This window comes from Mizuhopecten yessoensis, unplaced genomic scaffold (assembly GCF_002113885.1).
Source record: "Mizuhopecten yessoensis strain PY_sf001 unplaced genomic scaffold, ASM211388v2 scaffold716345, whole genome shotgun sequence".
Classification (NCBI taxonomy): Eukaryota; Metazoa; Mollusca; class Bivalvia; order Pectinida; family Pectinidae; genus Mizuhopecten; species Mizuhopecten yessoensis.
In genome coordinates, this window is record NW_018480070.1 from 799,831 (window position 1) to 816,839 (window position 17,009).

General features: G+C 34.7%; 3 protein-coding genes across 4 annotated transcripts in view; 1 reads left to right on the top strand and 2 right to left on the bottom strand.

Annotated features, from left to right (window-relative positions):
* Positions 1-328: 328 nt before the first annotated feature.
* LOC110443443 lies at positions 329-6,555 on the bottom strand. The gene is made up of 3 exons (XM_021487664.1): positions 6,497-6,555; positions 5,675-5,932; positions 329-4,611 (listed from the first exon to the last, which is right to left on the bottom strand). Exons 2-3 carry the CDS (start codon positions 5,904-5,906, stop codon positions 4,277-4,279), a joined length of 567 nt encoding a protein of 188 aa, XP_021343339.1. The 5' UTR covers positions 5,907-5,932; positions 6,497-6,555; the 3' UTR covers positions 329-4,276.
* Positions 6,556-6,837: 282 nt separating this feature from the next.
* LOC110443437 lies at positions 6,838-10,504 on the bottom strand. Its single transcript, XM_021487659.1, has 4 exons — positions 10,374-10,504; positions 8,474-8,565; positions 7,858-8,132; positions 6,838-7,002 (listed from the first exon to the last, which is right to left on the bottom strand). Exons 1-4 carry the CDS (start codon positions 10,379-10,381, stop codon positions 6,838-6,840), a joined length of 540 nt encoding a protein of 179 aa, XP_021343334.1. The 5' UTR covers positions 10,382-10,504.
* Positions 10,505-10,804: 300 nt separating this feature from the next.
* LOC110443406 (PX domain-containing protein kinase-like protein) overlaps positions 10,805-17,009 on the top strand; it is a 28,286-nt gene continuing 22,081 nt past the window's right edge. For both annotated transcript variants that reach the window (XM_021487610.1, XM_021487613.1), the window contains exons 1-5: positions 10,805-10,997; positions 13,174-13,362; positions 14,398-14,494; positions 15,064-15,215; positions 16,175-16,249. In XM_021487610.1, coding sequence (XP_021343285.1) covers positions 10,896-10,997; positions 13,174-13,362; positions 14,398-14,494; positions 15,064-15,215; positions 16,175-16,249 — 615 coding nt within the window. In that variant the 5' untranslated portion in view covers positions 10,805-10,895. The remainder of the gene's footprint in view (positions 10,998-13,173; positions 13,363-14,397; positions 14,495-15,063; positions 15,216-16,174; positions 16,250-17,009) is intronic.

Below are 17,009 nucleotides of genomic sequence, written 5' to 3' on the forward strand. Positions count from 1 at the left end.
AAAAATAACAACACTTTGTCAGGACCATGAGGCGATCATTCCTACCAACTTTCAGTTCAATCGGTCCAGCAGAACTTGACTTTAAGTTTGAAATAGGTTTTCAAAATGGCGGCCGTGGCGGCCATATTGGATTTCTGATCGACCCGAAAAATAACAACACTTTGTCAGGACCATGAGGCGATCATTCCTACCAACTTTCAGTTCAATCGGTCCAGCAGAACTTGACTTTAAGTTTGAAATGTAAAATGTTAATGGACGACGGACGACGACGGACGAAAACGGATAGCAATAGGTCACTTGAGCTAAAGCTCAGGTGACCTAAAAAGAGAGGAATATAATATTCATGTTGAAAAAGAATTAAGAAAATATTATCAGCTATTAGGTAGGCAGTATGCTAATACAACAGCAGTTGTTTAAAAAAATATATAAAGTGGCTGTTTGTGTACAAAGATGCATAGCTCGTCTGACAATATGTAAAATGTTCTATAAATGTATATCGATCTTGTTCTATATATATACATGTATATCTATCTTGTTCTATAAAACACATCCAAGACCTGTACATTATTTTATGGCATTCCATGCCCATCTTATCACATGTATTTTAAGTAGAAAGACCTATATACATATAGAAAAAAATTCTAAGTGAATATACGATGATTTAGATTTAATAGATGGCAGGATTCGGTGATTTAGATTATCCATAAACCATGTTCACAGAGTCACAAGGTGCAATATCAATGTACTTAGCTAAACCTCTAATGTCCAACTATATAATATAAACAGCTCGGAGGTTCACTAAGTTATCCTATTTACATACCTAACATTTAGTCTTGTTCTAAGTATACAGGCACACATAGTTCAGCAGGACAATATCAATCACATAACATATGTATATCATGTAGCTACAGTGCTTTGAAAGCATTCAGGCTATTGACGCAATCACTATCAAACAAATGTACAGAAGCCCTGGTAATTCCTGGTTTGTGTTATTTTGTTTAAACATTTGTTACGATCAGAAGTACATTATATTCTCAACATAATTTTTTAATACTTTATATATAATACAAATGTATATATATGAATCTAACAAGGTTAACAAGGCATAAAATGCAATCAAGCATATTAACTAATTCACTCCTGAAGACACATTTGCACTCGTTGGAATAGTTCATTATGAAACTTCAGGGGTGAATGAGTTAAGGTATGATGGTTTGATCAGGATAAACAGATTTGTTTGAAATATGTAACGATGAACTTAAGATATACAATTCATGTTCTCCATTAACTGTTAACTCATTCACCCCTACATAACTAAACTGGACTTGCCTAGTCTTTGATTTGGTAAGGTTCAAATGTGACTTTAGGGGGGAATGGGTTGAGGCCTGTTCCAGAATTAACTACAGGGTGGGAGGCACTTTTTCAGAGACTCCACTATCCATAAAATATTGGCATATCTGGTATTAGCCCCACCACCCAAAGTATATTAATACAGGTGCCTTCCAACTCCCCGATACGATAAATTATGGAATAATCCTCTGAGGAAGTGGTGTAGGTTTCAATGTTTTACTTTTTACACAATGCATGTATCAAATGTGTTGCACTATTTCAAGACCTTTGTCAAGCTACCTCCTGGCTGTATCACATAGCTAGGTTGACACACGGACCAGAAGGTCTTGAAATATTGTGACACGTTTGTTATGTACATTGTTTGCGTAAACAGTTAAAATTTGATAAACACATATTTCTAAACTGATAAATCTAATTGAAGAGAAGTGTCGTGAGGTTCCACTTAGACTTTTAAGTGGCCTATATCACCTTCTGATAGGTAAAGCTCCAGATGATGTTTTCACTATTAATGCCATCAGTCTATAGCTCCCGTTGTATGATAGATAAATATGACATTTTGACTAATCAGTGGCCTTTATATTCTTCACTCCTCGAAAACCTAGGTTCAGTTTGATCACATTTTTTTTACTATTAGTGATCTACAGCCTCTGAAAAGTCTCAACTCATTCCCCCCCTGAAGTTTCATAATGAACTATTCCAATAGTTGAATTGGAAGAGTTCAAATGTGTCTTTAGGGGTGAATGAGTTTATTCAGTTGAAGTGCCTAATGGTAACCTACATCTGATCTGGAACGCCTAGATTCAGTTTATATTTCAGACCACGAGTTGCTCACATCTATATTTGATATTATTAAAGACAAATTTAAATGCTCATTTTGACTTGAAGTTATAGACCAGATCATTCTTCATTTGTATCTACATAATATATGGTAAATACAACCTAACATTAAAATACCAGTTTAATATAAAAAAAAAAAAAAAATATGCTCTTTTTGACTTGAAATTACAGATCAGATGATATTCTCATCTGTATCTACATAATATATGGTTAATACAACCTAACATTAAAATACCAGAATAAAAATGAACACGTTTTTTTTTGAACACAAAGCATCATTAAAAGGGAAATATAAACAATGGTACATGTACATATACAAACTTAACAGGACCAGGTAAAATCTAACAGGTAAGTATTTTGATTGACTTATAAAACATCTAATGTTCCAACTCTGTGTAACAGGATAACGCTGATTTCACTCACACAGGGGTAACGTATATATAAGGTAATTAATATAATTAAACTTTCAAAACTTATATTGCAACAAGGAGTATAATCTTGTGTATCACAAACCTAGAGAAACATCATGTCCAGGAAAAACAGTAAACAACACCTTGACATTTAAGGAAAACATTTGGTATTTCTAAGTCTAATTTAAAACAATACTGTACATGTATTCATGATCAGTTTCTGTTTGCAAGAGATTAAATTTTACGTTAACGCATAAGGAGACTTTCTCACGAATTTAACTCATCCACCCCTGAAATTTTATAATGGACTATTCCAACCTTTAGATTGGATGAGTTTAAATGCGTCTCTAGGGGTGAATGAGTTAAACCTTTCGTAAATATGTATTCCACAGATGATGGTTACTGTATACCGGTAAAATTTAACCCAGTGAAATGTTCACCCCCCTCCAGTAAATTCCATGTTCGCCAATTGTTTATTTTGTTATTTATGGTATGCTGAGTAATAATATCTGCTGTCATGATATAAATACATGCACCCTCATTACAGTACAGGGGACGATAAAGGCGAAATTTCAATTGCGGCAAAACGGCAAAATTTCAACTGCGACAAAAAATGCCCTGTATATAGTATTTACATATGTAGATACATCTTCTTCTCAATTGCAAATTCAAGTATTCTAGGAATACAGAAATGTAGAACATGTGAGAACGTCATGACTTACAGAATTAACAACTAAAACATCACCCGCTCTGTCCATTATAATATTAAATATACTGCAATACACAAGAATGTATGTACTTTTCATACAAGAAAGAAACCATAAACTTTCTGTTAAAAAGTAAAACAAGATTATTTACCGACAACTTTTGGCAAGAAAAAAATACTTTGCAATAAACATTTAACAATCTTGTAAAACCAGATAAAAAATAAATTAACAAATATATAGAAAATAGCTTTATAGCTAAAAAGTTAAAAACATAACTGATCTATTTGTTACACGTATCAACCTGCAAAGGTAATGCTGATTTCTTTTTTTCTGTGGAATAATGATTAATTGTGGTGGTTTTTAACTGTTATATACCTCCAACAATATAGAGAGAAATGATATTTGTTGCAGAGAAGTTTTCAAAGGAATTATTTTTTTAAGACTGCAAACTCCAATGTTGGAGAGTGTTCATTCATGACTAGAAACAGTTGGAGTGAAAAAGACTCCAATGAAACCGAATTCACGTACAACCATAAAATCAAGATTCAGTTAGGTTTTAAAAATATAAATATTGTAATATTTCAATATTGAATGAAAAATTACAAAGAAGGCAACTAACTTTATGCAGGCATATTTTTTGTACTCTCGGTCCTCAACTGAAGACAGATGGACATAATGAAAATGTTTCTCTTTCTTTCATCCTATGTAAAAGGTTACAGCTATGTTTTTACAGGATTTTAAGTATGGTATGGCTTAATGCTGTCTTGTGATTTAATGGCAGAGCAATACAGCCCAGGAAATTATTGTTTTACAAATTACATGTATTATATACAACACATTGCCATATACAATGTACTGGTGTATAAACAAAACACCTATTACTTCAAAAACATGAAATATTTCCATACAAATTTGGGATTTATATTAAAACCAGTAGAAAGATTTGTTCCCCACGAATCTGACTTGTTGTCATCAACTCTCTGTGGTGTTTAGATTCTGATAGAGTGGCGACGGTTCGCACCTAGTCGGTGATGACGTGATTGGGATTGGCATATCTATGGCTTCCTCATAGGAGGGCGGAGATTCTGGCAGCGCTCTCCCTAGGGGCAAGGCAGGGGCGGGCCTTGTTGCTGTTTCCTTCCTCGGGGACTCCACCTGCTGAGTATTTGCATAGGTGTGTCTGGCGCTGTCCTGGGGTATAGCTTGTGTCGTCTGCCTGTCGACACCTCTAGGAACAGCTGCCGTCACTGCCAGTTGTACTTCTACTGGAAAACGTTCCAGCGGATCTGCATTCATGTATTGGTTTTCTAAGTGTTTAATAAAAAAAAAACAAGTATCAGCAATCACTTCGTCAGACTACGTTTGCTTAATAACATACACGCTTAACCCTTTCACCACTGTAGACCAAAATGGACTCATCCAGATCAATGCATGGTAGAGTCTACTTAAGTTACATAGGGGTGAAATTAAAGGGTTAAGATAAAGATCTGGAGACCAGAAGGATTCTTAGTACACTTAATTATATTTAAAAGTGATTCTCTTAATATATCTCCAAAGTTTGGTGAAACTGTTCACATTAACAGAGTGTTATATTATATACATTATTGAAATATTAAAATAAAATTATTAAAATTATTAATACCAAATTGATTTATTAAAGATAACTCATGTGTACTTCAGTCCATATTCTTTTATGATCCCAGAGCCAGGAAAGCTATGCACCATAACCTACTTATGAATTATATAGTTATATAAACTAACCAAACCTAGATGTATATACACAAAGTTGGCTGGTGCCACAACTTACATATACATGTACTTTTATGAATTCCGTTTTGTATCGTCAGTATCACATCACTCATTTTTTTCACAAACTTTCCATGACACAGTCACACCATAAAAGTCTAAAATGTGCTTGAAATGTAATATACTGTATTCACATGCACATTTATACATTACTGTGATCTTCAACCAGTACCTTAATGTATTATGACCATGACCTTTGTTTTCTGAACTTGACCTTTGTCCTGTGACCTCTATACCTATATTAGAAGTTTGTATATGGTATTTCTAGTTGCATTTGATCTGTATGTTAATCTATTCCTTCCAGAGAAGTTGTTTTTTAACTCATTCACCCCTGCAGACACATCTGAACCCTTCCAATTCAAAAGTTAGAATAGTTCATTATGAAATTTCAGGGGTGAATGAGTTAATTAAATAATGTATAATATTGAAACTTGCATTACAGATGACAATCTGACCTTTGATCTCTAATATCATTCTTAAGTGGGCAGTCAGACAGATAGATATGGTCCAAGCACAGCATTGAGAAAACAGTTCATGGTTCCCTAGTGTTATAAGTGACCTTACCCCGAGATCCAGCCAATCTCTGGTCAGCGAGTTCTGTGTAACTGTTGCGCTGGAGGCGGTGACGGCTGTTGGAAAGACTGGTGAGAACATGATGGCTCTCCTGTTGTTCCTCTTGTTGGTATTCCTGATGTAAAATCAACCTCAGTCGCACAGCCTTAAACACCATGATCGCCACAATGATGGCCGCTATCACACTCACACCAACAATCCCAATCTTTAGACCAAGTGACATGTTGTCCACTTGTTTTGTCACGCCATCTGAAAAAATATTTTGTACATGTATTGTCTTTGTAATAATGAAGACATTTTCCTCAATATGTCCCTCCCTTATTACATGTCCCTCCATTAATTGAGACCTTTATCTCAATAAATGCTACTCCCCATCATTAGTACCCTCACTTGACAATTGTCCTCGCAATAAGCATCTTTCATAAATACTTTCTGTAAGTACCACTCCTTTAATAAGCACCCATCACTCAATAAGTACATCTCCCAAAATAAATGCCCTTCTTTCAATACCTGCTCATTCCTCCATAAACACTCATCCGTCAATAAGTACCTGCTCCTCAATTATTGTCCCTCCCTCAATTAGCAACCTTCTGTCAAAAAGCACCTCCCTCAATAAGTAATTCACTGTCTTTGGTGTTACATATTCTCTGTACAGTATGTCTTACCTGTGAGCGTGACATTGATCCTGAAGTTGTACACCCTCTTTGGTGTTACATATTCTCTGTACAATATATCTTACCTGTGAGCGTGACATTGATCCTGAAGTTGTACACCCTCTTTGGTGTTACATATTCTCTGTACAGTATATCTTACCTGTGAGTGTGACATTGATCCTGAAGTTGTACACCCTCTTTGGTGTTACATATTCTCTGTACAGTATGTCTTACCTGTGAGTGTGACATTGATCCTGAAGTTGTACCCCCTCTTTAGTGTTACATATTCTCTGTACAGTATATCTTACCTGTGAGCGTGACATTGATCCTGAAGTTGTACCCCCTCTTTGGTGTTACATATTCTCTGTACAATATATCTTACCTGTGAGTGTGACATTGATCCTGAAGTTGTACACCCTCTTTGGTGTTACATATTCTCTGTACAGTATATCTTACCTGTGAGTGTGACATTGATCCTGAAGTTTTACAGCCTCTTTGGAGTTACATATTCTCTGTACAGTATGTCTTACCTGTGAGCGTGACATTGATCCTGAAGTTGTACACCCTCTTTGGTGTTACATATTCTCTGTGCAGTATAAACCGTACATTATGTTTCTTCTTTGTCATCAAAGATTTAGGATTTCTGTCCTTACAACCCAAGCGACTCTGAAAAGAAATTAGGCCTCATTCATCACTTTAATGATTAAAAAGATTACTTTATATTTTCCATATGCTGTACATGTTATATTATCAGGGAACTAAATCTGCACTTAGCTAGTTTATTCAATCAATGTCCAGTGATTCCGAAATCACCCATTTAAAAGTGTACTTATAAAATATAAATTTCATGTGTCCACTTGTAAGATACATATTGAAAATTTCAACCTTAAGGGGTGCAGTAGGGGTGAGATGGAGAGCATGGGGTTAAAGAATGTTTCCTGGGGTCAATGTATACATACAAATATGCCCAATATTTCAAGAGATTTGACAACAGGCAAAATGGTCACTTCAGAATTTAGAATATACGGCTGCAATTAAGCTTGTTCACAGTTTGCTCATCACACATAAATATGATGAATGGACACTGATTGATAGTGATCATGATCTACTTCCAAACATGTAATATACAGATGAAGTACAGTAGTGCTGTAACAGCTAATGTAATGAGGAGAAAATACTGCCTTACTGGCAAGCTAGCTTTTCCAGTGATGCGGTATAACCTGGGGACCCGCTCACTAGTTCACGACATCAAGTGTGGTCAGTAGTTGGATGGGTGAACGCCTGCACTTTATATTTGGTGGTAGCGTAGTGACTCTGTGATCATGTAAGGCCAGGGACGAGACTTCTCAGCAGGGGGAATAGTGTAACAGCTAAGGTATATGAGGGGGAAATACTGCTTTTCCAGTGATGCGGTATAACCCGGGGACCCGTTCATTAGTTCTGCAATGTCGAGCATGGTCAGTAGTTGGATAGGTGACCGCCCGCACATTACATTGGTAAAGTCACTCGAATGCAACTTACCATGAGAATGATGTCACGATCGAACGTGACAAATGGACATTGGTGGATGATGAGTTCGACATCACAATCTGGCATGTGGAAGCTCTCGAACTCAAGGAGCAGGAACTGTTTGTTGCTTTGACTGTCCGGACTCAGGATGACATTGCAGTCTTTGGACGCAGATGCATCCTTGTACTCCACGGTCTTGGCTAGTATCAATGCTGACTCTGTCTCCTTTATATAATCGACCATTACAGAGTTGCTATCACGACAGACCTTTTTCTTATCCATACCAACTGAAAAATTGAAGAAAATATTCTTGAAATAATTAAATGATGTTTAATATTATTTCAACAACTGTGTATATAAATATAAATTAATCTGTATTTTAATATTATAATTTAACACATATAGATTTTATTTAATCAGTACATCTAATAAATACTTATTAAGGTTGTATACTGATCATATATACATACTTTATAGGCTACAAAATACCGATATAATTTTGTTTTTGCCGAAATACAAATCGGCAGAGAACAAATACAGATATGAAGCAATCAGCTAAATTATTCATGTGTTACTTGTACACTGTAACTACAAATAGCTTGTAATTCAAAGGAAACCAAAATGTTACCTAGTTTCGTGGACTTTCCGTCTGTAACCGACAGGAAGAATAATATCCATATTTCACAAACAGCTAGTTTCTCCAAGATAACACTGACTCTGCTAGGATGAACAAACAGAAAAAGAATAATCATCAAATTAAAACTATACACAAATTTGATAACAAATGGAACATATACCGTACAATATTATTTCTACCAGAATACAATACCATTTTGAGAACATCCATTTCTCATAGTTCAGCATGGGAATCAGATTCATTGATGTCCTTTTTTTATTTGCCAAGGGAGATAACACAACTACAGAAATAAGTCCACATGACAAATCTATTGTGTTAGTATATATACAATGAATGTAATAGAACAATCTATTAAAAACATTTCTCAGAAAATTTAGTTATTTTTCATTTTGCCTAATGGCATGTTCACTAGAAAGCTGAATAATTTTTACATTGTGTTTTAAATTTTATGGCTTTATATGTTATTTTGATAACGGATGATAATGCTACAAATACTGACAGTAATTTTTAGCAGGACTATTTGGAGCCGATAATGGGCACCAGTTCCAATTGAAACTATACATATTGATGCCTAATTAGTCCATCATCCCAATTAACAAGAAAACACTGATTGCTGTGCATGTTGTAAACAATAAGAAAATTTTATAGTGATTAAAAAAGAAATACCTGTGCATCCTCTTCTCTACCACATTTTATCTAATTACCGGTACTCAACTGATCTTTTCAAAATCAATATCATAGGAAATCTGAGTAACTTTTAAAAAGTGTGAGCTTATAATTAATATTGGGAAACACTTTTTAACAACTTGTACTTTTTCTATATTGAATGCTAGCCCTACAGATTTGTTGTAAATAATAAAATATAGTGAGTGACAAAAATCTCAATCGCTGCACCTTTCTGACAAAGTTTACTCTACTTATCCTTCCAAACCAATGACAATAAACCTCTTTTTTTCAACTTAATTTTGTTTAAGAAATGAACTCCCCTTGTCATCAGTCAGCAAGATAACAGCAACACTGGCATAGTTGGACAACGGTACATGTCAAGTTGACACTGTATTACAAGCACTGACTAAATGGCACATCGGTTGAAACAGCTAGCTGTCAAGAAGGGGAACTTGATTAAACTACAACTTCACGGTTCAGTTAACAAACACAAAATAAACACTGGGCCAATTTCACCATCCCCTTAGTATACGTCCATGCCTTCAGGGGTATACAAGCCTCATACTGAGATTTTATTTAGGAAGGGGGGGGGGGGGGGGGGGGGGGAGCACAAGATTTAAGCACTGTAACATAACTGTTATTGCCAGATAGTTCTTTCTTTTGACAGTTTCTTCTGTGTGTATTAATTCAGAACAGATTTGGACAATGCAAGTTCAAAATTAAAAACAGAAACAAAAAGAATGTAAATTTCGATATTAAAATGATTTTGATAGATTACTGATATATATGACCGTCCGATACGGATAGGGGCAAAGAATGTTCCGGGAATATATTTTATCTTTTAACCTGAAACGTAACTGTCTACAAATTAATTACCATATAGATCATTGAGATAATGTATCACTAAACATTATTGATATGGTAATTAATGTTAGTAGCACTTCTTTTACTTTATATAATTACAGCCCAGTAGCCCTGCACTTATTAGGACACCGTTTTTAACAACATGCACTGCCGCGCACGCTGCACAGAGTACTTGAAAGAGGGCGTTGCAGTATATATTTGCAGATAGATAGATACATATATGGATAGGAATGGAGTCGTTGACCCACGCCCACTCGATCCCAGTCGTTGCAATTACACTAATTGTAGCTCGTTTTCTTCTTCCGTTAAAATTAAACTTATCGAACACAACCCATGTGTAAGGCATAGCATACAAACGAACCTTTTCATTATCAACCATAATATTCAGCTGTAACGAACTGCATTTCTTCAAATCTAAAATCTGCGCTATAAAATTTGCTAAAATTAGTTCCAGTCTCGGGTGTTTTTGTTTTTTACAGGTCTTCAATGTTGTAAAAAGTCTTTACAATTAGTAGCATAGAAAATAAGCGTTGTGTTAATCCCGACGGGCACCTGCTCTATTCATGTATATAAAACCAATTATGAATAAATATCCGGATCAACTAAAGTAGCTTGAAAATGAAACTATCAACAAGTGATCAAAAGTAACAAAATTATAGTAAGAATTATTATATGATTTAAAATTTAATTATTTAAAAGAAATAAAAAAATAAAAATACACAGAAATATGATTTTTAGAAAAAAGTGATACCCGCCGTCAAACGATTCTAATTTAAGAATCTCCCTATCATAACTACACGCCCCCAGGAACAAGGAGGATGTTGTGATCTGATGCTGTTCGAGATGATACTTAAATAGCTATTACAAAAATGAATGACGCGCCATGGCGGTGTTTGAGAAAAAGAAAATTCAAAAAGTGACTCTAGATGACACAGTTAATCTTACATGTGTGATCGACACAGCAGAGAAGAAGTCGGATCACATTGTAAGTATATTCACTTTCAGTTTGCCTTTTCCTGTTTTCAGCTGTCGCAATCGACTTCGTCAGCTTACAGTGGCGGATCCAGAGACCTATCTGGGGAGGTTTCCAACTTTCCTGGGGGGGGTTCCATGTGGGGAAAAATTGAGGAAAATGGTGAAAATACATGATTTTTAAAGAAAATTATCGGGGTGGGGGGTTTCCTGAAGCCCAAAAAAACCCTCTGGATCCGCCACTGAGCTTACAAAAATCCGGATATCGATATCCACACTATCCACGCGCTGAGATAATATGAAGTACACGATACATACGACTTGTTTCGTGGCAAGTGATATTTAGACATGCTGTTGACTAATAATGTTATTATTGACAGTCAGTATCATAATATTGTCCAAAATAACTAATTATCGCCTCTTATGGGCTCTGGTACTGTTGTTTGTAGTCTTTATAACATATCCTTGAAGAAGAAGAAATATGCATAATTCAGTTGTATCATTTCTGTTGTATCACATATATATATCTATACTTAGTACTAATATTAATATCCGGTCTCCTCTGCCAAATAAAATCTCGTCGTCAGAAAGCTACGTTATCACAGCTGATCCTTACTGGGCAATATTGCAATATTTCGTTTTCTGTTCCTGTTAATAAATTATTTAGTGTTGTTTTGTTGATTTCCATTCCAATAAATGTTGGTAAAGGAAAATCATGGTGTTGTGTTTGTGATACAGAAATCAACTCATATATATATGTATATTATGACTTTTATTACCTCGAGCAGCCAAGCCGAGTTTCCCCAGATAACATGTACATTACATTTAGGTGATTATAAGCTTTGTCAGAAGATACAAGATACAAGAATTTTTATTTAGAGTCGTGTTTGTAACAATGCAACTTTAGCTCAGAATAGCTATTCTTACTACTATTTTAACAATCATAATTAATAGAAACAATAAAATATCACAAAGGTAGCATGCATCACAGATGGTTGATTAAAAGGTAAAATAGCACGGTAATTAAAGGTCATGCGAACATAAAGCTCATGCAGCATATAAATTAATTTAAGAGATGTTTCAGTCTAATGTACATATATGCCAATATGGCAAAAACTAAAAATTGACAGAATACATGCTAATATAGCATAATCTAAAACAACAATGCATACATTGATGAAACAATATTTAGGAATTTACAGCATAAAAGAAAAATTACACAAAAGAAAGTTAAGCATCACTAAGAACCAAAACTTGTACATGACAACTATTTCTGGAGCAGAAGATGTTCCTGGTCACACTGTAACTGCATTAATAAAACTTTACCAAACAAAATTTATTAGAAGGACATCAACCATATTATGTTGGAAGCATTCTTAGGTGGTGGGTATTAAAAATTGAACTAATGAAGGGATTGTACATCATGTACATCTATATAAGCTAGAGGGCTAAGAGATTGGACCTAAATGGGGTTATTGGTCATCTTGCTTTAAGCAACTTTTTCTCTGGACCCATGAGATTTGTATCGACCTGTTTGTTTCAGAGCAATCTCAAGTTGCAGAGATTCAAATTGTGCAAATGGAGGGGCCGGCCAATCCCACTTATGTTTAGGGGTAGGGCCAAAAAGGGTTATCACATGGAAACGGTTGAGATCCCAACCTGATAACCATTACACCTTTGTTAAGTGTAAAGAGAGGAATGCACATCAACTGTATGCTAGCAGATTTTGCTCCAAGGTCCTGCCCCACCATTTGAGACTGTGTCTGTAGTTCATAAGTTCAAAACAGTTGGAAATCCCCAGGTCTTGACCATTTATACTATTTGTAGAAAGTTTATGTATCACAATCAGTAAGTGTTTATGTGACATTTTGATGACTATTAGTATGGTACGTCATACCCTCTCACCTTCATCAGACAAATGACCAGTGAAGCTTATGTACACAAAGATGTAAAATATGTACGAGTTGGCAATATAAAATCAATCGTTGATTCAGATACATGATAATGCATATGTACGCTTGGCCAGTTGTTTTGCATGTACAAAATGACACATCAAACTGATCACAATTTGATTCAGCTTCTTTTTTTTGTATTTAGTATTTATGTTCATCACAATGGCTCATATTTTTAAACTGAACAGCTTTAAAGGTAAAGAAAAATATCTTTTAAATCTCTTTATTTTTTTGTAGGCCTATACCCTTAATGTCCAGAGAGGCCCTAAACCGGAGATTTCATGGACTCTTGTTAAAAGATACAGTGACTTTTCCTCCCTAGATGCTCAGTTGAAGATTTCAAATACAGAGATTTCTCTGCCTCCAAAGAAAGTGTTTGGAAATTTCAGCCGAGAGTTTGTAGCAGAGCGACAGCAGGGTTTACAGGTAACTATTATAGGTTTACAGGTAACTTGTATAGGTTTACAGGTAACTTGTATAGGTTTACAGGTAAATTGTATAGGTTTACAGGTAACTTGTATAGGTTTACAGGTAACTTGTATAGGTTTACAGGTAACTTGCATAGGTTTACAGGTAACTTGTATAGGTTTACAGGCAACTTGTATAGGTTTACAGGTAACTTGTATTGGTGTACAGGTAACTTGTATAGGTTTACAGGTAACTTATATTGGTTAGAGGTAACTTATATAGGTTAATTGCAGGTAACTTGTATAATTTGTGTCAATTATGTGAGATCATTATGGTAATGTGTGTGGTAAGCATTTCATCATCCAATTTTTTCCATCTTAAGTGTGAAGTAAATGAAAATTTATCAAAAAACAATGCACAAAATGTGTATTTCTAAATTGACATTACCAGTGTAACTGGAAATATTTTCAGATTCCAAAGTGAGTAAACAAATATAAGTAGAACATATTTTGCATTTAAATCAACATTTATTGGAATAGGTTTTGGCATTCAAGCTGACCCCACCATACACATCATTAAAGTTAAACCTGTTAATGTGATTACTTCTGTTGAAAGAACATGTACTTGTGTTAACTCGTTCACCCCTTAAGTTTCATAATGAACTATTCCAACCTTTGAATCGGAAGAGTTGAAATGTGTCTTCAGGGATGGATGAGTTAAGCGATCACATTTAGTGTTCCCCATTGTAATAATTTCACTGTGAACTGAACCTGTTTGAAACGACCACCTGTGTTAAGAGACAAACATTTTGAAGTTCACAGGGGTGGTGTCTTAATACCGGTTTGACTGTTTAATTCCTGTTAACCCTTTCACCAATGTAGACCATAATGAACTCTTCCAAATTAAATATTGGTAGAGTTCACTCAAGTTACATAGGGGTGAAAGGGTTAACAGTGTTTAATACTGATTGGTCAGGGTATACAGATGTGTATCTTTCTACTTTCTACAATCTAGCTAATTGTGTGTGTGTGTTTTATTGATCTATCCAATCAGACCTACCTGAACGCAGTGCTTGCTGAACCTTTATTGGCTAGCTGTGTGTTCGTCAAACAGTTCCTCGATCCAGATAATTATGCTGTCAACATTCCAGGTAAATTATATGAAGGTTGGCACATTCCTGGTAGAATTGGAATTCATTTTCTTTGTGAAAAATGTATTTTTAATTTTCCACAAAAAGTTGTCTCCTCATCTTTTATTAAAATTATTTAATGTTATAATATTCATGTGATCTAATTTGTTTTATCTTTAACCAGGATGCTATTTTTCGGTAATACCAAATTGCTACGGCTTTGTAGATTTGTAGTTGGTATGATGATTACATTGTTCATATTAAAATATGGGTTCATAACTAGAGAAGCTAATTTCACTTTGAAGAATTTCTGTAACTTTCTAAAATTTTGTTTGTTTGAAAGCATTTTTTTTTAAAGTTTATAAGAAAAAAAATACAGACATAAATTCTTTGTAGTACCTACTATACTTAAAAATACTTTAAATATTCGTTTATTTGATGGAATTAATTGTTTGTAGTTTTAACACTGCATTTATTAATCAATTAATATCATTGTCAACTAGAATTGCAAAGGATCATTTAAGTCTTTTTCGCAGCATGAAAAGAAGTAGTTCAGTGTTTAGGATATAACCTATTGGATATATTTCCAGTTCTAGCCCTCCAACATGTGTCCATGGTGTTCCGATCGGAGAAGAGATGGGAGGTGGTTGAACCACTGCAAGACTTGGGCACCAGACTCCGCAAGACGTATATGTTGGTGAAACCTGTTGACCAGCCGAAACAGAGACAGTTGTTGTCCTGGGTCAGTTCTAGATCACATTTCTGTTCCATTTGTTTGTGGACTATTTACTGATTATTTAATCCTTCACCCCTCTGTAATTTTAGTAGACTCTACCAAGCTTTGATCTGGATGTGTCCATTATGGTCTACAGTGGTGAAAGGGTATATGAATATTCAGTAGGATTTCACAAGTCATACATTGTTTTATGGGTCACACTGAACTGTCCCAGGCTTTCATATTCTGTGTCACCCTGGTAAAATACTAGCCGCTTTCTACCAACAGATCAGCTAGGGAGATTTTCTCTCTAGTTCATTCGGTAGAGTGTATGACTAGTAAACCAGAGGTCCTGGGTTCGACACCTAGCAGCGGCATTGAAAAAATTATCAACTCTTCATAACATCTGAATAATTATAACAAACATGTTTAGGCCAAAACGAATGTATTTCAGTATTAGATATCCCAACCAAAGATTTTTACTGCCAACCATAGAACATCTTATCACCTAGGTATATCCAAGATTAATTTATTAGCCAGACAAAACTTCTTGTCGATCATTAAAGTTTACCTTTTTTCCTGTTCTTGGAGCCTCATGCCATTCTTGATAGCTTAATTAATAGCCTTTGTAACTTGTGGAAATGCTTTATAAATTCAAAGCAAAATATTGATCCATGAAAACAAAACAATAAAAAGTTTAAGGAAAATTTGCCTGCCGACCTACCCTAATATTTTTCAGGCATGTTACCTGAAACACACATAATTTTTGTTTTGGCCTTGCTAGGATTTTTTCTATCATAGCAGTTATTCCAAAGTTTTTATAGCATTCACATTTATGTCTCAAAGTTTCACACAAAATGACTACAGCGATTAATCACAAGTAAAGAAGAAATCCATAATTTGCAATTAATTAAGTTACTGATTTTAAAGAAATCTTTTGAAATAACTTGACATTTTTTCACTTTGCTGTGTTTTTGTGTGACCAGGTGGACTTTGGACCAGACAAGAACATTCCAGATAAAGAGTTAGCTGCTATATTCAAAGTATTCCCTTCAATACAGGTAAAGTATAAATGTACCATCTCAACACTATTGCTTTGTGTAAAGATATGGCCAAGGCAATAACATTACTGAGCACCTGGCCTAGCTACATGTATGTATATAGAAAGTAAGGAAAAGTAGTAGGGTGGGCTTATTACCAGGCATGGGCTTATCACAGGTAAAAATGGTAGATAGTTATACACATCTCCTGTATATAGTAGCATAAATTTCAAAATAGTTTAACATGAATTTAAGTAAACAATCAACAATTGTGACCCATAAATACAACTTTGTTTTTTGTCATTAATTTTTTTCCCTCTGATTGTTCAAGGTTTCATTAACGCTACAGTACCTGGGCGTATTATTTACCACTTCAAGGTATAAACCTTGTTTTAAAAATAAAAAAAACATTTCCTTACCTTAATTTTTCAGTGCCAAAAGGTGGAAAAACATTTTCTTTTGACATTATTGTAAATAAGACACATCGATGTTGTAATCAGAATATGTCTAGTCATGACGTATTGTTAGCAAGTTTTAATTACGATTCATGTCAATTACCGGTAATTTGTAGGGGAAAAAATGGAAAATACACTATTTCTTACTATAATGTACAGTTTGATATTTTATTGTACCTAGATCTTTTGCATCAGTATTAATATTCTACATAAACCTGTTTTGTTTACATACATCATCCATACATCTACCTATACCTGTTTTGTTTACATACAGCATCCATACATCCACCCATACCTGTTTTGTTTACATACATCATCCATACATC

What these genes read in the sequence shown, in the direction of transcription:
- LOC110443437 (XM_021487659.1), bottom strand. An exon ending in CGGAAAGTCCACGAAACTAG is followed by an intron (nt 8,133 to 8,473) that starts GTAACATTTTGG and finishes TCAATTTTTCAG; the next exon opens with TTGGTATGGATAAGAAAAAG. An exon ending in ATCGTGACATCATTCTCATG is followed by an intron (nt 7,003 to 7,857) that starts GTAAGTTGCATT and finishes ATTTCTTTTCAG; the next exon opens with AGTCGCTTGGGTTGTAAGGA.
- LOC110443443 (XM_021487664.1), bottom strand. Translation starts at nt 5,906, where the DNA reads ATGTCACTTGGTCTAAAGATTGGGATTGTTGGTGTGAGTGTGATAGCG. An exon ending in GAGATTGGCTGGATCTCGGG is followed by an intron (nt 4,612 to 5,674) that starts GTAAGGTCACTT and finishes TTAAACACTTAG; the next exon opens with AAAACCAATACATGAATGCA.